Below are 22844 nucleotides of genomic sequence, written 5' to 3'. Positions count from 1 at the left end.
CTTTTATTCATACCTTAACTGATTCCTTGACTATACAATCTTTTATTCATACCTCAACTGATTCCTTGACTATACAATCTTTTATTCATACCTTAACTGATGTCTTGCCTACATCTATTGCTACTTTCTCAGCTTTCTTTTTCCATTTGTTCTTCTTTTCTTCACTTAAGCTCTTCCATTTCTTTAGATAGTGCTCATGGACAGCGTCGCCACCTCCCTGAACAATTTATAGTACATTAAAAGTTTTGTGTAAAGCTAGCATTCATACCAATTCAAAATACATTCATGTACATAATGTTCAGAGATATGTCTCCACTATTTGTTATTTTGAATAATGCAAATGCTGAATTAAAATAGCAATACTTTAACATGTAAGTTATGCAAATATTCAAAGTCAATGAACCATGACTGAAGGTATAGGGCTAAACAATCTCCATGGCAATGAGATGGGCCAATGCTAATACAACTGCATACCAAATACCATTGACTTTTTATAAGTCGTTCCCTTTAAACAAACCTAAACACAAACATTAACTTGTAAACTATGTAAAAGTTTCAAAGTCAATGAACCATAATGAGGGGGTGAGGTTATATAATCTCCATGGAAATGAATCTTCATACCAAATATCATTGACTTAACATTAGTGGTTCATCTTAAACTGACCTAATCACAAACTAATACATGTAAACTAAGTAAAAGTTTCAAAGTCAATAGCCCACGACTGAGGGGTAAGGACCAAATATTCTCCATGGTATTAAGATGTGCTAATGCTTATACAACTGCATGCCAATTATCATTGACCTTCCACTTACAGTTCCCCTTAAACTGACCTAATCACAAACTAATACATGACAAGAGTGCACACACTGAAATGTCTCGCCTTCTTTACTAATCATTGATATTATGTTGATAGTCCTAAATATAAAGCTTTATTACAACTGTCACATAAACTTAACATTAACCAAGAAAACTAAACATTGACCAATGAACCATGAAAATGAGGTCAAGGTCAGATGAACCGTGCCAGGCAGACATGTACAGTTAACAATTCTTCCATATAACAAATATAGTTGACCTATTGCTTATAGTTTAAGAAAAACAGACCAAAACACTAAAACTTAACACTGATCAATGAACCGTGACAATGAGGTCAAGGTCATATAAAACCTGCGTGACTGACATATAGATCATAAAATATTTCCATACACCAAATATAGTTGACCTATGGCATATAGTATTAGAAAAAAAGACCAAAACTCAAAAACTTAACTTTGACCACTGAACCATGAAAACGAGGTCAAGGTCAGATGACACCTGCCAGCTAGACATGTACACCTTACAATCATTCCATACACCAAATATAGTAGACCTATTGCATACAGTATAAGAAAAACAGACCAAAACACAAAAACTTAACTATAACCACTGAACCATGAAAATGAGGTCAAGGTCAGATGACACCTGCCAGTTGGACATGTACACCTTACAGTCCTTCCATACACCGAATATACTAGACCTATTGCTTATAGTATCTGAGATATGGACTTGACCACCAAAACTTAACCTTGTTCACTGATCCATGAAATGAGGTCGAGGTCAAGTGAAAACTGTCTGACGGGCATGAGGACCTTGCAAGGTACGCACATACCAAATATAGTTATCCTACTACTTATAATAAGAGAGAATTTAACATTACAAAAAATGTTAACTTTTTTTTCAAGTAGTCACTGAACCATGAAAATGAGGTCAAGGACATTGGACATGTGACTGACGGAAACTTCGTAACATGAGGCATCCATATACAAAGTATGAAGCATCCAGGTCTTCCACCTTCTGAAATATAAAGCTTTTAAGAAGTTAGCTAACGCCGCCGCCGCCGCCGCCGCCGGATCACTATCCCTATATCGAGCTTTCTGCGACCAAAAGTCGCAGGCTCGACAAAAACTAAGCAAAAGTTTCAAAGTCAATAGACCATGACTGAGGGGGTGGGGCTAAATAATCTCCATAGTAATAAGATGTGCTAATGCTAATACAACTGCATACCAAATATAATTGACCTACCACTAGTGGTTCACCATAAACTAGACCTTATCACAAACTAATACGTTGTTGACGACGCCGCCGCCGCCGGAAACAGCATACCCAAGTCTTGCTTTTTGACTCCTTCAAGGTGAGACAAAAATGAACTGTGGATTCATTTATTTTCGTGGGTATTAGATTTTGTGGATTGAGAAAAAGTTGCTTTTTCGTGGATATTTGATTAATAGGTTTTGCCAAAGTCTTCATACAAGCCTATAGAAATTTGTGACTTTTGGGACATTTAAATTTGTGGTTCATTTGTACCAAAGAATTAGACAAAAATCGGTATCCAACGAATAATAATGAATCCAAAATATTCGATAACTTATTAGGTAAACTAGTATCAATATGAAAACAAGGAGATATGGTATGATTGTCAATGAGAAAACTATCCTTAAAGACTAAATGACAAAGACGTAAACAATCACAGATCACTGTAAGACCTTCAATTAAAGATAAATCAAAACAAATACATTACATTTGAGCATACATATATTTAAGAGGAAGACAGGAAACCAAATTCAGAAGAAGGCAAAATTATGCACAAGTGCTTGATAGATCGATTGTTGGTGTTTTAACATCAATTTCAGCACATTTGTCGCCTATCCAGTCTTTATTGGTGGAGGAAGCCAGAATACCATGACATTTGGCAGGAAAATTGGCAATCCTCGACAATTAAGGTAAGAGTCAAACACACCTAACTACGAGCAGGATTCAAACTCACAACCTCAGTGTTGCAGATGTTAAAATTAGTATGTCAGATAACAGTATTTTAATTTCTGTCTTACATTCATGAAATTTTGGCATTAAGGGAAATACAGTCTTATTTTGAGAACAAATCATTAAAATCACATAAATAACGGCCTTACCCAAAAAGAAACTTTGCTTCAAGATGTATTTCAAAGAGGGTGGTAAAGGGTTATTTTCGTTCAACTTGTTTTGCCATTTTTATTGCACGTGCAGCCTTGAAAAAAGTTCGTTATTCATCGTGTTTCATGAAATCGGTAAAAAGATCAACGTGCAAGAAATTTTTAATTGTTCGTTCATCATGAAATTGTTATTTTATTTCGTGTTCTTCCATGCAGATACCCCCTTTATGCCCCTCTTCAAAAAGAAGTTAAATGTCCATGAAAGTTTTATCATCAGCTATGTCTACAATGGTAACTTAATGTCAAATACGAACATAAATGGCATGTTTATGTAGTTAGTGACATCATACATGACAACAATGTAACAGTGCCATCATAAATGACATTTTTGTAGTGAAGTAACCATACATTCTCTGAAAGGTTTACCTCTTCAATCTCTTCTTTACTAACTCTGTACTTGATGTACAGTTCCTGAGCTCTTTGACTGCAATGAAATAGAATTAGATTAAAAGAAATTAATGAAAATACAAAATGTGATAGAATAATAACAATGTCTTGTTTATATTTTTCCAATTTGTTAACAATAGGGTTAGGGTTAGGTAAGTTACTGTAATAAAAATGTTCACAAGTTTTTTCGTTTATATTTCCCTATTGTGTTCTACATACAGTTGAATTATGGTACATAAAACTCGTGTTGATTGAATTCCTTGAATTTTTTAACTGATATAAAAAAACGCATATTTTCCATTTTTGTTCCAAGTTACAAAAAAAAAAAATCTCTGGACAGTGATTTTGGATGCCCCTCTCTTTTAAAGTCAATGATCTGCTGAAGGAAACCCCAAAATCAATCCAGACCAATAGACAAAATAGGAGGTACAGATTGAAATTTAGGACGGAAGTACAAAAGGACAGACTGATTGACTACCCAAACTTAAGAAAGGGGGAGGGGGATATTAAGTTTATTCTTACCGTAACCCACATCTACCCCCTTAATTGATACGTACCTTAAAGTCAAGGTCGGTGATCTCTTCTGTCTTGAAGGGTTCTTTTTAGCTGGACTTTTTTCTTCCTGTATGGACTATAAAGTAAAAAAAAATGCAATCATAGAATTTAAAGAAGCACTGTTTTGACTATCAGAATTTGGACCTTCCTGAACAGCTAACTTCAATATTTTTTTAGAAATTACCTTTAAGAATGCTCCCATTTCAAATCTAAAATATTACAGTTTACAATTTTATTATACTTCTTGATATGGCATGCAACAATCTTTTCTTTTTTTTTTACTATGGCAAACAAATGAAGAATATGTCAATGGGACACAGATGCTTGCATATATGTTATAAAGGGACATAACTCTAGAAAGGTAAAAGTGACACCACCCAAATTCGAACTTGATCTGTGTTTTGTGGTAATAAGCATTGTGTATAAGTTTCATAACATTTGGTTGAGGCAAACTAAAGTTAGAAAACAGGAACCAATTTGGGATGTATGGACAGACAAGGGTAACACTAAATGCCCCCTTCGCTGCAGCAGGGGCATAAAAAATATTTGTGCTTAGGAATTGGTCTATGTAATATATCAATCATTGTCAATATATTATGCGTAAAATTTCCGAAACTATCTTAGTCATTTAATTTCTTAACATTATAGACGCGTCCTGCTAATTTTACAGTACGACCCTTGACATTCTCTGTTGAATGTCGACCTTAAAATTTATGGTGAACATGATGGCCTTACATGTCTAACATACATGTATGTTCACCTTCTGTTTGATTAATAAACAAAGTAATTATCGGATAACATTTCACCAGTCAAGCGTACAGGAACTAGTAATTGTACCAGGTGATTAATTCAAATACATATAGTAACAGGTGATGCATCTCAGGTAAATTTTAATTACATGTACATAGATGGCAACCCCCCTTTGTTGCAATTAGTAAAAAAATATTACGATTTCCATAATTTCTGATTTTTTTCAGTGCTAATATTTTTGTATAACATTTTATAATAATCATACTAACAACTAGGCACACAGTGACAAATAAAAGACTTCCTTCCTTTATTTATGACAACTACGACTCAAAGTTGATGAGCACATGAGGAAAAACAAACATCGCGCTGAATAGAAGTCTTGTTCACAAAATATTTGCAAAAGACATCAGACATCGTACTCGGCAGGTTCATTAATTATTCGGAATCGAACAAGAAATAGATAGATCGCTTACTAATATAGATAGTCCCAAGAAAATTTAAATCTGTATCACGCAAGCACTTATTGTTACAAAATTAAAACCAAAAATAAAGCGTCACATTGATCAAAATGAGATTAAACAGGGAACTGTTCCAGACAGGTAATGAACGAAAATCCGTAACAAGTAGACTGTTAATTGTAACACCGTAATTTTGGTCCAATATTCGTAAAAATTACTGGTAAATCGTAACGGTTGCCATCTAAGCATGTATGTTCAATGTGTCACAGTTGATGTGTTTTGACAGAATTGTGCATAAGCTGTTAAACAAATGTACCTCTCTTTCTTCATGATATTTTGTGTGTTTCTTTAGTTCTTCCACTGAAAAATAAAGTATGTAAATTAATAACTGATATAAACCAAACATTGTGACTTTGAGATGAAGAACAGCAATAAAAACACTGTTCCTTTGCTTTTTGTGTTTTATGTTAGACTGACGTACATACGGACAAGGGTAACACTTAACATCCCTTCCAGTGAAGGCGTAGGCATAAAAATAACAAGAACGTTATAAGATTTTCAAAAATGACTTTCTAAGATACATGGATGTAATAAAATTATGAAAAGAAAATAAGGTGTTAGCAGGGAAAATGTTTATTGGCACCACATGGTTAAAACTAGAGGATTCTGAATATCTGACAAAATGTCAATAACATGAGAAGCAAACATCCTTTAACTCGCACTTCACAATGTTTATTTAAGTCCACCAGAATACTACTCTATAAGTCAATTTTCATTTGCAATATATAATATTTTATATGAAATTTATGATTTTTTTTATCAGATATTACCAATCATGCTAATAAATTATGTAAACAAGCAAAAAATAAATGGATAATGTGTCTATGGGCCACAGATGCCCCTGCTTGTAAACAGTCAAGGGTCTAACTTAAATAAGTTATTAGAGAAAAATAACATACATGTGTTATTACAGATACTTTCATGAGTTGTCTGCTCTTTTTTTCTTAATCTGTAGTAACATATGTTTGTTATTAGTTAATACATCAAAAATATTTTTATTTTTAGTGGGCTCTTGGGATTTCTTGAAACTTTGCGCAGAAACTTAATACATAACCTTAATAATTAATTTTCCAATTCAATTTATACATTTTTGATCAACCATGGTAAATCAATGAGACAAGGCTTTTAAGGGATACACTAAGCTGTAATAACAAGGCTTAGTTATTACAGGCATGTAACTTATAAAATGAAACACTTGGGAATTACTTGGAATCTTGCGCAGAACCTCATTGCATGCTCTGATCATTATGTCTTACAATGAATTAAAATATATTGTGATATATGTCTGAGAAATGGCTTTGAAGTGATGTAAAGAAGCTGTAATAACACCCTTTAGTTATTACAGGTATATATTTTCTTTAATAACATAGGTGTACTATACATGATTGGCAAACTATGAACTGTTATATCTTTCTAAAGTTTAGTATACATAAAGACAATAATAATACCTATAGAACTTGTATACAATTTAACAAAGTAAAGGAAGTATATTGCCTCTTTGAAACATGTAACATACATATTTTATCACAGTTTTTTTATATTTTAGCCCACAATAACGACATGTATGTTATTTTTCTCTAATAACTTATTTAAGTTAGACCCTTGACTGGTAAATATGCATGAGTCAACTTCCACATACAGATGCAGGATTCATGTAGTTAAGACCGTTTTGAGATTATAAGCATAAGTTTCATAACATTTGGTTGAGGCAAACTAATGTTAGAAAACGGAAACGCCAGATTTAGTAATTTTTCCATTTATAAAGGGGCATAACTCAAGAACGGTAAAAGAGACATCATCCAATTTCAAACTTGATCTGTGTTTTGTGGTAATAAGCATTGTGTATAAGTTTCATAAAATTTGGTTGATGCAAACTAAAGTCAGAGAACGAAAACGAAAAAATTCAGCAATTTTTATGTTTATAAAGGGCATAACTCATGAACGGTAAAAGTGACGCCAACCAATTTCGAACTTGATCTGTGTTTTGTGGTAATAAGCATTGTGTATAAGTTTTATAACATTTGGTTGAGGCAAACTAAAGTTAGAGAACGGAAACCAATTTTGGGGATGTACGCGACAGACAAGGGTAACACTTAATGCCCCTCCACTACGGCGGGGGCATAAAAACAAATTACAGCAGTATATGCTAGTTATTTGCAACTGAATATTTCCCATCTAGACCCAATCCTGTGTAAAGTTATTGAGTAATTTAAACAAGAAAAATTGTGTTGAAAAATTTAATGTTATATTGGCTGATGAGAAAATGTTTAAACCAAATGTAGACTGGATTTTATTTCATTCTAAAAGTTTAGGATGGTTGGACCATTCCCCCTCCTTTCCGTTTCCAATTTTTGTGTATATTGTTGGAAAATAAGTATGATTACTTAATATTAAAATTACTTAACAAACAATATCAAATTCAGTAGTATTGCAGTAAGAGGTGCAGCTGACTTTTAGGATGACTTATATATATTTACTTTTGTAATTTACTATTTTATTATTTATTTATGTGTTTCTCTGTCCTGAGTGTTATTGCATTTATTTGTACTGTATATCTGTCACGTACAGTCAGGGGTACTACTTGTACAAGTAATCTTTATTTACTTGAAGAAGTAAATAAAATATACTTATACAAGTTAATTATATTGTTTGAATAATCTCCCCTTAATTTTCTAAAAAATTTACTTGTATAAGTAAATTTTTTTTACAATCCCACAAAAATTCTCAAGTTTTGAGATGTAAAATCATGCCTTTAACAATTTTTCTCAGGTTAGCTCATAATTTTTGATAAGAGTTCAATGTTTCATCTCATTAATTCAACAAAGAAACTGATTGAGCAAAGATCTTAAGTATTTGCGCAAGGCCTTCAAAAATTGCTCCTTGGGGGCTTGTAAATGAGCAGTGTTCTAAAGATAACAGACAAATGAGATTTTCATTGTCCATGAAATTACACTTAAATGAATAGTAAAGACATCTGCAAAGGACAGACAATTCAAAATTCTGTTAGAGCAAAGAAGTTCTAAGAATTCAAGAAAAGAAGATAAAATGACTTTTTTACTTGTATAAGTAAAAAAATCTGAGTGTCTAAGGGACATAACTAGGCCAAAAAATAATTTACTTATACAAGTAAATAAAATACACTTGTATAAGTATCCTACAAATTTACTTATATAAGTATATTATAATTACTTCTTCAAGTAAATAAAAATTACTTGTACAAGTAGTACCCCTGACTGACGTAATGTTGTCATTTTAGCGGTATTTTTAACATTGCCAGCAACCCACCATTTTTTCTTAAAATGTCCTGTACCAAGTCAGGAATATGGCAGTTGTTATCAAATAGTCCGTTTCTATGTTTGTTGGCGTTTGTTTTTGTTGCAGTTCAGTGTTTCTGTTGTTCTGTTGTTTTCCTCTTATAGTTGATGTGTTTCCCTCAGTTTTTGTTTGTAACCCGGATTTGTTTTCTCTCAATCGAGTTATGACTATTGAACAGCGGTATACTACTGTTGCCTTTATTTATAACCTTGATAATGGGCCCTACTGGACAGCCTAATGTTAACGTTTTTATGACGACCCCTGCAGTATCAATATGCAGGTGATAATGTCAGGTCAGCAATATTATGGTAGCCTTAATCTTGTATTGATATAAAACATACTTACAGATTTGTAGGAGAATATCTGTATTGTCTACACACTTACAACTCATCTAAAATATACACAAAAAATTATGTTTACTGATCATAATTTATTGTTACTTTCTTATTTTTTTCAAGTATTGCTGATTGATCATTGATTAAAAAATATATATGCAATATTACAAATGTAGCAAACATATTCCATTTCAATGTTAGTCATTAAAATATCAAATCTGAGACATATCTATCAGTGGATTTTACCACCACTCTGCATACACTATGAGAGAAATTTAAAATGGTTACATTGCCAAATATATAGTTTGGTTTACCTCTGTACTCGGGATGCTACTCCTGAAATGATGAGCTTATTTGTAACACAAATGATTTATTTTGTCCTGCATTGTCCTGATTGATAAATACGAGTTAGCAGTATCTTCATAGATTGGATGATAACAGTTGAGAATTTCGAAGGTCTTTTAAAAGTGTTCAATTTAGCAAATACATGCATGTGTACCAGACTTGACGTACAAAAATGTACATGGGTATATCAAAATGCATGTGATATGAAGACAAAGTCCTCAATAACAATAGAAAAATAAATAAAAGTGTAAAATCTAGTGTTCTTTCCAGTCCGATATGACGCTGCAGGACAGCGCCTTCCAAATATTTTTTTTGTTCCCACAGCACTTACATTGGCACACAGTGCCTTAAATGATAATCCCACAGCCTGTTAATTTTCAAATTTAATTACAAACTGTTGATAACTTTGTAAAGTTAAAGATCTCCGCTGAGAAGAAAATCAATATTACACCAAATTACACAATTATTGATCGACTCAAGTCTATCATTTGCCTTGTCAGAGCGCATAATTGCATAGTTTATCATCGAAAAGATAAATATTATTGGATACTTTTTTACAGTGTTTCAAGGTTAGGATTAAAGGAAAAGATCGAAATACAAATATGAAAAGTTTTTATGCATGGCTTTCCTGATTGATTGCTGAATTAAATATTGAATGTTCTCATTGGTCAATAATAAAAGTCTATTTTAATACAACCAATGAACATATTGAAAACACATGGCAACTTTGCAATACAACTATTTATGAATGGAAGTCGTTTTATGCAAAAAAATGTAAAGTAAATTTTTAACTAATATTTATGATAAAATTCATAATGTCAGTCAGGGGTACTACTTGTACAAGTAATTTTTATTTACTTGAAGAAGTAAATAAAATATACTTATACAAGTTAATTATATTGTTTGAATAATCTCCCCTTAATTTTCTAAAAAATTTACTTGTATAAGTAAATTTTTTTTTACAATCCCACAAAAATTCTCAAGTTTTGAGATGTAAAATCATGCCTTTAATAATTTTTCTCAGGTTAGCTCATAATTTTTGATAAGAGTTCAATGTTTCATCTCATTATTTCAACAAAGAAACTGATTGAGCAAAGATCTTAAGTATTTGCGCAAGGCCTTCAAAAATTGCTCCTTGGGGGCTTGTAAATGAGCAGTGTTCTAAAGATAAAAGACAAATGAGATTTTCATTGTCCATGAAATTACACTTAAATGAATAGTAAAGACATCTGCAAAGGACAGACAATTCAAAATTCTGTTAGAGCAAAGAAGTTCTAAGAATTCAAGAAAAGAAGATAGGATGACTTTTTTACTTGTATAAGTAAAAAAATCTGAACGCCTAAGGGACATAACTAGGCCAAAAAATAATTTACTTATACAAGTAAATAAAATACACTTGTATAAGTATCCTACAAATTTACTTATATAAGTATATTATAATTACTTCTTCAAGTAAATAAAAATTACTTGTACAAGTAGTACCCCTGACTGAATGTGAATCGAGTTTGTGTCTGAATATGAAATTTTGTTCTGAGCAAATAAAATTCGTCCTTAATTGTTACGTTTAAAAAAATAAATCAGTTATCTGTTTTTGGTCCTTGCACCAGAAAACTGACAATACACAACTCGATGTCAATAATAGGGTATGAAAACGCAGAAGCATATGTAAATAATTTTGTTGGATTTCACTCTGAAGAACTTGTTAGGTTACTACCGGCCAAAGAAAAGATTGTGACAAATACACACGGAAGAGATCTCAAAATGTCAAACTGCGGAAATTGGTCAGCTGTTCAATAATTCTTTTGTTTTAAAAAGTTGTATACCAAAAAATCAACATGATCAATGTGTTTTGTATATGTGTACATTGATTATATCTTATCTAATGATAATTTATAAATAGTGTACATAATTATACACCTAGTCGGTCATAAAGCTTTTAAAATCATATTGTATAATTTCTGAAGGATTGTTTCGCGTCACAATAGTTCACTCCATAAAAAGGAGTTACGCGGTACGAACTTTTGCGCCTTCAAAAATTTCCAGGGAGAAGACTGAAATAAATACACTAATGAACTCAAATCATTAACTTTTTTTTTTTAACAGTTGCGTTTGTCCATTACCCTGTTCTTGTTCTGTTGGCAGATGCTGCCTAACAAAAAAAGAATAATGACAACAATACAATGAAAATGAAATTTGTAATACGGACTTTGTCCTCTTTGACAGGCAACACCCCCCATATTATATAGCCATCAAGAGGGTGCCAATCAGATTGGGAGTCGTTCACAAGGAGGGACTGAATTATTATGAAATAATTCATGGCAACCATAGATTTGTTTTCATTTAACCATGGGTTGGGCATTTATGATAGCGAGAGGTTAAATACGAATGTAAATGCCAACCCATAGTTAAATGAAAACAAATCTACAGCTGCCATGAAATATTTGGATTCTAATAGGACAAATACGGTAAGTTTGTCAACTGTTAAAGCCTTATACACACGATACTGTTTTGGCTGTTCCGTTTTACCCCTTTTATAATAATATTAATAATATTATCTTAATCAATAGTAAATAAAAAAAAATCACCTTTTCACCTAAAATGTTCTTCTTTTTGTCTTAATTTTATTACATATACTGAGGCATACAAGATGCCTGAAAATGTCCAGTGTTAACATTTGACACTGGAACATAGTTGCCAACTCACATGATATTCGTGTGTAATACACGCTTTTTCAACAGTTTACACACGAGGATTTTGTCACATGGCATGTACACGCTTTTCGCCACTTTACACGCTATTACATGCTTTTTCGTTGTTTTGATTTTTTGGTCGTTAGTGAGATCGCAATTCACGGCTGTTTTCATTGATAGAAGATAAATACCAAGAATTTCGAAGAAATTGTGACGTCGCCATTGTTTATTTACAATATGGACTAACAATAAAAGCCCTTTACTTCAGGTAAGTTTGTAAGTAGGTTTTAAGGTTTTGTTACTTCTTTCTCTATTCACTTTGGGGAAAAGTCCAGCAGAAAGTGGTCACTTTCTGGACATGTACTGTCGTCTAAAGAGCAGAGTGCTAAGCGAAAACGATAACAGTGTACATACCAAAAAAGTTGGGAGTCCGTGTTAAAATCAATCAAAAGAAGGTGATCGACATGATCGAGGGCCAAACAATGCATTGTGCACCCTATGTTACTCTCATATTTATATTGGATCATCTGCAAACATTATCAATCATTTGCAATCATAACAACATGTGTGAGAGGATGTAATATTTGATAAAGCATTCAATGGTCATGATGGTATTCAAATTATAATTTTTTTTTCTTTTTCAGTTTCAAATCTAGCCAACAGATTTCCACAGGCCATATGGGAGGGAATATCACAAAACTGTTGGATCAGTTCTCTGAGTACCAGCATGTCTTCTGGTGAACTACCCACTTTTGACCAGACAATAGCAACATACATTTATATAATTTGTGGGGAGCAATGGCAGATATAGATGACATTTTTAATGGCAAAAAAAAATTATATATATGACATTCTTTCAAAGCTTGCTATTTAAACGTCAGAGCTCCAGATAAGCTGCGTATTTGCGTGATCACGCAATAAAAATAATTAAAAACCCAATGCAATTGCCCATTGCAGGGTTCAATAACCCAATTAATTCAAAGGAAAACCCAATTATATGCCAAAAACATGGGTTCTTAACGCTTTTATTTGCTATCTTTTGCGTTATTTACCCTTACTTGATTACAGTCGTCGCGTAAATCTATTTTTATAATATAATATTTATAATTGGAAATGTCCTTTCGTTCTAAAAATAGAGCCATGCATCAAGTAGCTGTAATGGGTCCCTGTTGGAATTTTCCGTTGCTCAAAAGGTACACGTGTTTATGAAAACATTTCGATCTTCTCGGCGTTTATCCAATTAGCGTGTGACATGCTGTCATATTTTTTCGAATTGCTCGGGACTTATCATAACATACAATGAATTAAAACGAAAGTAAATGTCCGGTAAAAATATTGAATAGAAGCATGTTTTCGGCTTCTTTTTGATAGCTGAGGGAAAGTTATGATGATAACAAGACTCAGCTAGTGATTTTAGGAAGCGGCCATTGAACGCACGGGCGTGTTTGCGCCGGTACCACAACGAGAACATTGCTAGAGCGATAAACACGGGGTTCCGTCAAAAACGAAATCAGTTGGAAAAAGTGAAAGGCCAAATCAATTATGACATGAAATGTAGTTTGAAAGCATCGGAAACCAAAAGTTCTGATAAGGGACAATTTAACCCAGATTTATGTGATTTGAATTAAACGAAAACAGTTTATATATTATTTTTTTCATTTTAGTTGATGAGTGAATTATATATATATATATACACATATCCGTTTTTTACGTCAATGCAGCTTGACACTTTCTTTGTTTTGGTCTAATTGTTCTAGATGCTTTTAAAGATAGTTGTCTTATTGGCAAGTGCAGTATAACATTGTCATTTATTTACTTGATGTTGCAGAATTATTTGTAAATTTAAGTTGAATGTGGTCTCCGTCATTATAAACCTCAAGGTTTTGGGGTATATCTTAAATCTGGAAACTACTTTTTATTTTTATTAAAAAGTAGATTTGGCAAATATTGATTGATTGATTGATTGATTGTTGTTTGCTTTACGCCGCATTAGCACAGAAAGGCTATATCGCGGCGAGAGCTAATTTGGCAAATAGGTGAAAGGACTGGCAAAACTTTCTTACAGCACCTAAATCAGTTTCACATATATTACACAATAAAATGCTTCGCTGGGGAGCAGCTTGATACGACCGCAGAGGTCGAACCCTGAACAGTTGGGGCAAGTATGGACACAATATTCAAGCTTGATACAGCTCTGAATTTGGATTGTTATTAAATATTTGACACAGCATAGGTTTCTGACACAGAAAGAATGTGGTCTAAGAACTTGAATTTTTTTAATTTACCTATTATGGTCCAATGTCCAAAATCAAAATACATGGTTAGATTCAGCATATCAAAGAACCCCATATATTCATTTTTTGTTAAAATCAAACAAAGTGTAATTTTGGACCCCAACTTGGACAAACTTGAAAACTGGGCCCATAATCAAAAATCTAAACACATGTTTAGATTCAGCATATCAAAGAACCCCAAGAATTCAATTTTTGCTAAAATCAAACTAAGTTTAATTTTGGACCCTTTGGACCTTAATGTAGACCAATTTAAACAAGAGTGCACACGCTGAAATGTCTCGCCTTCTTTACTAATCATTGATATTATGTTGATAGTCCTAAATATAAAGCTTTATTACAACTGTCACATAAACTTAACATTAACCAAGTAAACTAAACATTGACCAATGAACCATGAAAATGAGGTCAAGGTCAGATGAACCATGCTAGGCAAGCATGTACAGCTAACAATTCTTCCATACAACAAATATAGTTGACCTATTGCTTATAGTTTAAGAAAAACAGACGAAAACACAAAAACTTAACACTGAGCAATGAACCTTGAAAATGAGGTCAAGGTCAAATAAAACCTGCGTGACTGACATATAGATCATAAAATATTTCCATACACCAAATATAGTTGAACTATTGCATATAGTATTAGAAAAAAAGACCAAAACTCAAAAACTTAACTTTGACCACTGAACCATGAAAATGAGGTCAAGGTAAGATGACACCTGCCAGCTAGACATGTACACCTTACAATCATTCCATACACCAAATATAGCTGACCTATTGCATGCAGTATTAGAAAAAAAGACCAAAACTCAAAAACTTAACTTTGACCACTGAACCATGAAAATGAGGTCAAGGTCAGATGACACCTGCCAGTTGGACATGTACACCTTACAATCATTCCATACACCAAATATAGTAGACCTATTGCATACAGTATAAGAAAAACAGACCAAAACACAAAAACTTAACTATAACCACTGAACCATGAAAATGAGGTCAAGGTAAGATGACACCTGCCAGTTGGACATGTACACCTTACAGTCCTTCCATACACCGAATATACTAGACCTATTGCTTATAGTATCTGAGATATGGACTTGACCACGAAAACTTAACCTTGTTCACTGATCCATGAAATGAGGTCGAGGTCAAGTGAAAACTGTCTGACGGGCATGAGGACCTTGCAAGGTACGCACATACCAAATATAGTTATCCTATTACTTATAATAAGAGAGAATTTAACATTACAAAAAATCTGAACTTTTTTTTCAAGTATTCACTGAACCATGAAAATGAGGTCAAGGGCATTGGACATGTGACTGACGGAAACTTCGTAACATGAGGCATCCATATACAAAGTATCAAGCATCCAGGTCTTCCATCTTCTAAAATATAAAGCTTTTAAGAAGTTAGCTAACGCCGCCGCCGCCGCCGCCGCCGTAGCCGCCGCCGCCGCCACCGCCGCCGGATCGCTATCCCTATGTCGAGCTTTCTGCGACAAAAGTCGCAGGCTCGACAAAAATGGGACTTAAAATTAAAAATCTAAATACACGGTTAGATTTGGAATATCAAAGAACCCCAATAATTCAATTTTTGATGAAATCAAACAAAGTTTAATTTTGGACCCTTTTGACCTCAATATGAACCAATTTGATAGCGGGGCCCACAAATAAAAAATCTAAATTCATGGTTAGATTCAGCATATCAAAGAACCCCATATATTCAATTTTTGTTGAAATCAAAAAAAGTTTAATTTTGGACCCCAACTTGGACCAACTTGAAAACTGGGCCCATAATCAAAAATCTAAACACATGTTTAGATTCAGCATATCAAAGAACCCCAAGAATTCAATTTTTGTTAAAATCAAACTAAGTTTAATTTTGGACCCTTTGGACCTCAATGAAGACCAATTTAAAAAACAGGACCCAAATTAACAATCTAAAAACACGGTTAGATTTGGCATATCAAAGAACCCCAATAATTCAATTTTGATGAAATCAAACAAAGTTTAATTTTGGACCCTTGTGACCTCAATATGAACCAATTTGATAGAGGGGCCCACAAATAAAAAATCTAAATACATGGTTAGATTCAGCATATCAAAGAACCTCATATATTCAATTTTTGTTGAAATCAAACAAAGTTTAATTTTGGACCCCAATTTGGACCAACTTGAAAACTGGGCCCATAATCAAAAATCTAAATACATGTTTAGATTCAGCATATCAAAGAACCCCATATATTCAATTTTTGTTGAAATCAAACAAAGTTTAAATACTGGACCCTATCTTGAACCAACTTGAAAACTGGGCCCATAATCAAAAATCTAAACACATGTTTAGATTCAGCATATCAAAGAACCCCAAGAATTCAATTTTTGTTAAAATCAAACTAAGTGTAATTTTGGACCATTTGGACCTTAATGTAGACCAATTTAAAAAACAGGACCCAAAATTAAAAATCTAATTACACAGTTAGATTTGGAATATCAAAGAACCCCAATAATTCAATTTTAGATGAAATCAAACAAAGTTTAATTTTGGACCCTTTTGACCTCAATATGAACCAATTTGATAACGGGGTCCACAAATAAAAAATCTAAATACATGGTTAGATTCAGCATATCAAAGAACCCCATATATTCAATTTTTGTTGAAATCAAACAAAGTTTAATTTTGGACCCCAATTTGGACCAACTTGAAAACTGGGCCAAAAATCAAAAATCTAAATACATGTTTAGATTCAGCATATCAAAGAACCTCATATATTCAATTTTTGCTAAAATCAAACAAAGTTTAATTTTGGACCCTTTGGACCTTAATGTAGACCAATTTGAAAACTGGACCCAAAATTAAAAATCTAAATACACTGTTAGATTCGGCATAACAAAATAAATAAATGTGATCAAAGATTTTACAAATCTAATGCGCCATACTGTGCAATTAAAGATTACTTCTTGAAATTTTTCAATATTTGAAATTTGAAAAAAAAATAATATTTGAAGAATAATTCTTTTTTATTTCTGAAATCTGAAATGAGAAAAAATTGACCCCCCACAATTTCTTTTTATCCCCCCCCCCCTTTTTTCCCCCAAAAAATTCTTTCCCTCATGATATGGTCATAATCTCAATTCAAATTTCCAATGGAGTTGGCAACCATAATTACCCATTTAAATTTACCATAGTGCTAACTTAATCTATTTTATAATAGAATTAAAAATATAGTGTCAAATCTTTCATATGGATTTTTTTGTAAAAAAAAAAGATGCAACATTTGCAGATATTTTTACTGGTCTTCCTTTATAAATATGCATTTCTTTAAACATAATTTAAAAGCAGTGTAAGGAAAGTAACCAAAACGTTATATTTGGAATACCTCCCTTACACTGTTTTAAATTATCTTTATTGTTCATTAACCATTACTTTATACATAATTTAAAAGCAGTGTAAGGGAGATAATTTCAATGATGTATTTGATTTATCTCCCTTACACTGCTTTAAATTATGTTTTGTACTAAAGTATTTGTCCATTAACCAGGACAACCTTGTTTTTCCCCCTTTTTTGCCCCTAATTCCTAAATGGTTTGAGCCATAACCCCCCAAAGCAAATCCTAACCATCCCTTTGTAGTATGGAAACTTGTAGTATAATTTCAGAGAGATCCATACACCGTTCCACAGTTATTGTCTGGAAACTAGAAAATGCTTATTTTTGGCCCCTAATTCCTTAACTGTTGGTACCATAACCCCCAAAATCAATCCCAACCTTCCTTTTGTGGTATTTAACCTTATGGTCAAATTTCAAAAAGATCCATTCACTTAAACTAAAGTTAGAGTGCGAAAACCAATGTGTCTTCAGACGACGACAACGCCAACGTCATACCATTATACGACCACAAAATTTTTTTGCGGTCGTATAAAAATCTAAACACTTAGCCACACCTACCCCAACTATAATTAAACTATAGGGTGGTCATATGGGATCTAGAAAGGCAATTAGTTCCTGTCCAACTAATGACACCAGCTGCAGTTAACATAAGTTTTGAGAAAATACAAAACTGACAGAACGTTTAAAACGGGACACAAATTAAATGTACAATTGCTCGTCAGTGAATAAACCAAATAAAACAGCTAGCACATATTCTACAAAGAAAGAAACACATTTAAGATGGAAACACATCTGGGGTTGATATAATGTGATTATAACATGCCTAAATATTCAATATTGTGTTGATGAAAAAACCCAATACATTAAGGAGCTTGGTGGTGAAAAACCCAATTTGATATTTGCTTGAGGGGTGAATTGGAATTGATAATGCAATTAAAAAACTTTATCACCCAATTACATAAAAAAATGGTGGGTAAAAACCCCAATTTGTAAATTCTTATCTGGAGCTCTGAAACGTTAAAGCTATTTTAGTTTTGCCAAATAACAATTCTGACTGTGAGAGAGCATTTTCAATTATTAAGAAATTTACACTGAATTCAGATCAGAACTCAATGATATATTGTGCGCCTTGTTATCATGTAAATGTAACCAAACTGGCAGTTATTTTGAATATTTGCCTAGTAGTGTTGTTTTGAAAGCAGCAAAAACAGGCCACTGTTGAATGCAATAAAAGTTTACAGTAGAATATTGTTGTTTTATATTAACAAATTTGTATAATGTTCATATTAAAAGTCCGCAACTACATCACGCGTTTTCACACGCTTTTTGACATGTCATCATGACATGATTTTTCATTGTCAGAGGTTGGCTAGTATGCACTGGAAGCATAGTACAGCTGAAGCATAATATGACGTCACCTGGTTTAGTTGCCAAAGACGATAACATCATTTCGAGAAATTTTCGTTTTATTAAATTTTTCACCAAAATAATAACTTTAATGGACTGATTTGTTTCTTTTTGCATCAGGGAAAAAACTGAAAGGTCACCCAGTCGCCCATGGCGACCAAAAATTGACCTGGGCGATCTTTTTATTCAGTTGTGGTAGCCCAGGTGGCGAATTGAAAACAAAGTACTTTGACAGACGGAAATCCGCTGTTTACCGTGGCTCCAAGTGCCGACTACTCCACTGACAAAAATATAAATTCAAAAAGAAAAAAAAATCTTTTTAAAATGTATACAGGCAAGTGTCGAGAGTCGTATTGTCGCAAAGTCGCGATAAACAAGGATGTAAAGTCCGTGTTTACCTTTGACTAAATATAGTTCACGTTACTTCAGGTCACTGATTGGTTGTCTATTTAAAGTCCGGAAAGTATTGTATGTTTGCAAGGATAACAAGACAGACGTTCCGATGGTCATTTACAATATGAAGCGATCAAATACCCTGTTCGGTTTTGGCTTCAAGAAAGCGAAGAAATTCAGAGAAGATGACAATAGCATGTTATGAAATAATTTCAGTCAAATAAAAGAACGTATAATATATAATGTTGTTAAGAATCTGGAAAACAGTACCTTTTGTAGTTCCCTTTTCAAAGCCCATGTGGTGTCCAGCCAGAGAATGAAGATCAAAAACGAAAGTAGAATATTGTCGATCACAAATAAATAACATTAGTTCAAAATGATTTTAGTTTCCTACTTACTGAACAATTTACAAAAAAGAGAAAATCAGAGGAGATATCAATTTTATGACAATGCTTTTGAAATACGTGTACAAGTCTTTAGAGAAAAAAGGGGGGTAATTTGTTTACAAATGTACGTAGTTACGCAAAATAAATCGATCAAGATATTTAATAAATTAGATTATTAAAGAAATAAAATTAAATATTCATTGATCATCTACATGTATTTAAGGACAGAGAATTCTTTAGTTGTTTTAAAAAGATATTAAAAAAAAACTGGTACATAGAGCATGAAGATTCCCATTTTGTAAATGATTTTTTTTTATTAAATTTGATTGAAGTCAACAACAAAAATAAGACAAAATTTACATTTTCCCAAGCATCTAAATCACCTCCAGGTATGCTCAGAATGCAGGGTTTTGAGTCTAAAATTTCAAAATTTTCTTGGGGGGCATGCCCCCAAACCCCTCATAGCAAGTTCAGCCGGCTTCGCGGGCTTCACTGGTGATACTCATAGTGAAATAAAGTGGGCTACTAACTTTTTGTCTGGGCTAACAGATTTTCAAGTCTAGGAGCCCAGCTGGCTACTGGCCTCACAAAAATAAGTTTCACCCCTGTGCATTAGAATAGAGATAATCGTATTGTCTTTGAAGCTTGGCCTACGTAAAACGTGGGTTATACTGTAGCATATTGAGTTTACCTAGTCGTATACATGTACATAAGGTGGGCATAAAGCAGAACAGCCAATTTTGTGTATCAATGCATTTTCCCTATAGTAGATATACTGTGATTATACTGGTTGTCATATTAGAATATGGGTTAACGTCACAGCAAAAATATAAAATATCCTTAGAAGACGTCATAATTATAACCGTGTTTTATACTTGTACCACAATGACTTAGTCCAAATAATTATGACGTCTTGAAAGGCTATTATATTTTTTTTCTTAGACGCCTTACATCGATGTAAGGCGTCAAAGAAAAAAAATATAATAGCCTTTCAAGACGTCATAATTATTTGGACTACACCAGTCAGGGGTACTACTTAAACAAGTGATTTCATTATCACCTATTTCAGTGATTTTTTAAATTCAGTTATCACCTATTTAAGTGATTTTGGTGTTTCCTTTGATCTTCAAATGCAAATTTCATTGATTTTCCATATTTTCACAAACTATTCTATAATTTTCCTATATAGATCAATTATCCCTTTATCTTTGGATATCAATTTCACCAGTGCGCTTGGCCAGTAAGTTAGTGCGCTAAAGCTTTTAAAAATACCCTTGGGAATTGTTCTGTAATCAAATATTCATTAACTACTCTTACTATCAGACAAAGGTCAACAATATTAGGTAACCTGACTGGTTTTCTTTATAGTTAGAATGATTTATTTCAAGGTTATGTCCTGATCTACAAATTATTCCAGTTTTTGCATATTTAAATAAACTGTTAAAACTGACAGGCTTATCAAGCAAAAGACAATTTCTGCATGTACATAGTTGTTTTTTCAATGCAATTCTTGTCTTTTTACCAATAAAAAAATCAAGCTTGTGGGAAAAATATCAAAAAAATGTTATAAACACTTATTGAAGTGATTACATTTTAACTTGTCAAATTACTTGTTTCAGTGATTTTAAAAAGTCTGTGCGAAAAATTTTAATATTTCACAGCCAAAATCACTCAAAGAAGTGATTCTAAAATCACTTGTTTAAGTAGTACCCCTGACTGTACACAATGACTATGATGACTTTTAATTTGTTATTCATATAATCAAAAAAAAAAATCCGACCTTAGTTCAAAAAGGTCGACATCTTTTTGTTATTAAACACATATGTGAGAGGGTTAAACTTGTATATGAAATGGGCGTAGTTGAGCTGTTCGATGGGAAGACCAGTACAAACACTTTGACTTGCCGATCTATGCCATGGAAGAAATCAGACTCTGAGATTGACATTTTTTCCAGTTTTGGGCAGATTGGTTTGCTACCAAATTCAACTGTTAATATGTAAATGCAAATATTAAACCTTTGACATTATTTGAAAACCGTAGCTTGCTTGAAGAAACACACGTGCTGGTTGAGGTTTAAACCGCCACAAGGGAGATAACCAATGGACTTGGATGGCTCTAAAAACTAGAATTATGTTCCGGGCCCGTAACATAACCTGTCAATACCCATTTCTGATATAAATATTTGTATATTTCACACATTGCATGTTCAGATGGATTTATCAAACTACAAATTTCTATCCAATGAATTAAAAAAAATATATATATATATATATATATATATATATATAAAACGTCTGAATAATAGTCAACGATTTTTCCCACGAGGGCGCTGGATCGTTACGAGTAACGATACATGTACACAATAAATAAATTATATAAACGCCTAAAAAGTGTACACAACAACACCAATAACAAAAAAAGGAACTATAAATGTAATTATTTATAAATATTTCGGATAACAGATATCCTTCATCAGTAAATATGATTGTGATGTTGAATGAATCATATATCAGTCTACTTAGATTAAACTATAACAATCTTGAAATTTATACAATAAAAAAGTCAAACCGAACATCAGGTAAGACGCTTGCACAATTCTAAATATGTGTTAAACACGACATAGGTTATATGACTAATTACAAAAGAGAGTTCAAATATATGCTTTAAATAAAAATAATAATGTGCGATATGAACTAGCACAATTCTAAAGCTTTAACGGTGACGACAGTTATGATGTTACAAGAACGATTGCGTCAATAAGAATTCCAAATAAACAGCACTGAATGATCTAAATTTGTAAATATTTCAAATTTGACAACGGTAGAGTAGTTACAACAGAGTCTGCGTATTTAAACATCGCAAACAAACGGCCGTTAAAATATGATAATAAAATTTGACTAAGGTTAACTAGTTGAACGTGGCTTGGTACTTTTACATCCCTCAAAAAATTAAGCAATTTAAATTGGTATATTCAACAGATTTTAGAGATGAGTAAGGTAAAGAAATAGAAACAGAGACTGTAATAACAAGCAATATAACCCAAATGTGAAGCACTGCATGGAGTAGAACTACATCTT

At 32.7% G+C, this 22844-nt stretch overlaps 1 protein-coding gene across 1 annotated transcript in view; it reads right to left on the bottom strand.

Annotated features, from left to right (window-relative positions):
• The window catches only part of LOC127723472 (nucleolar protein dao-5-like), a 47599-nt gene extending 25748 nt beyond the window's left edge, over window positions 1–21851 (bottom strand). Inside the window, exons 1-6 of the mRNA XM_052230123.1 lie at window positions 21783–21851; window positions 8880–8925; window positions 5476–5519; window positions 3954–4027; window positions 3376–3433; window positions 92–217 (exon numbers count right to left, since the gene is read on the bottom strand). Of these exons, the coding sequence (XP_052086083.1) occupies window positions 92–217; window positions 3376–3433; window positions 3954–4027; window positions 5476–5519; window positions 8880–8925; window positions 21783–21791 (357 nt within the window). The 5' untranslated portion in view covers window positions 21792–21851. The remainder of the gene's footprint in view (window positions 1–91; window positions 218–3375; window positions 3434–3953; window positions 4028–5475; window positions 5520–8879; window positions 8926–21782) is intronic.
• Between the last annotated feature and the right edge of the window lie 993 nt (window positions 21852–22844).

This window comes from Mytilus californianus, unplaced genomic scaffold (genome assembly GCF_021869535.1).
Source record: "Mytilus californianus isolate M0D057914Y unplaced genomic scaffold, xbMytCali1.0.p SCAF_13, whole genome shotgun sequence".
Taxonomy (NCBI): Eukaryota; Metazoa; Mollusca; class Bivalvia; order Mytilida; family Mytilidae; genus Mytilus; species Mytilus californianus.
The sequence above is the reverse complement of the archived record's forward strand: the minus strand, read 5'-3'. Positions and strand labels throughout refer to the sequence as shown.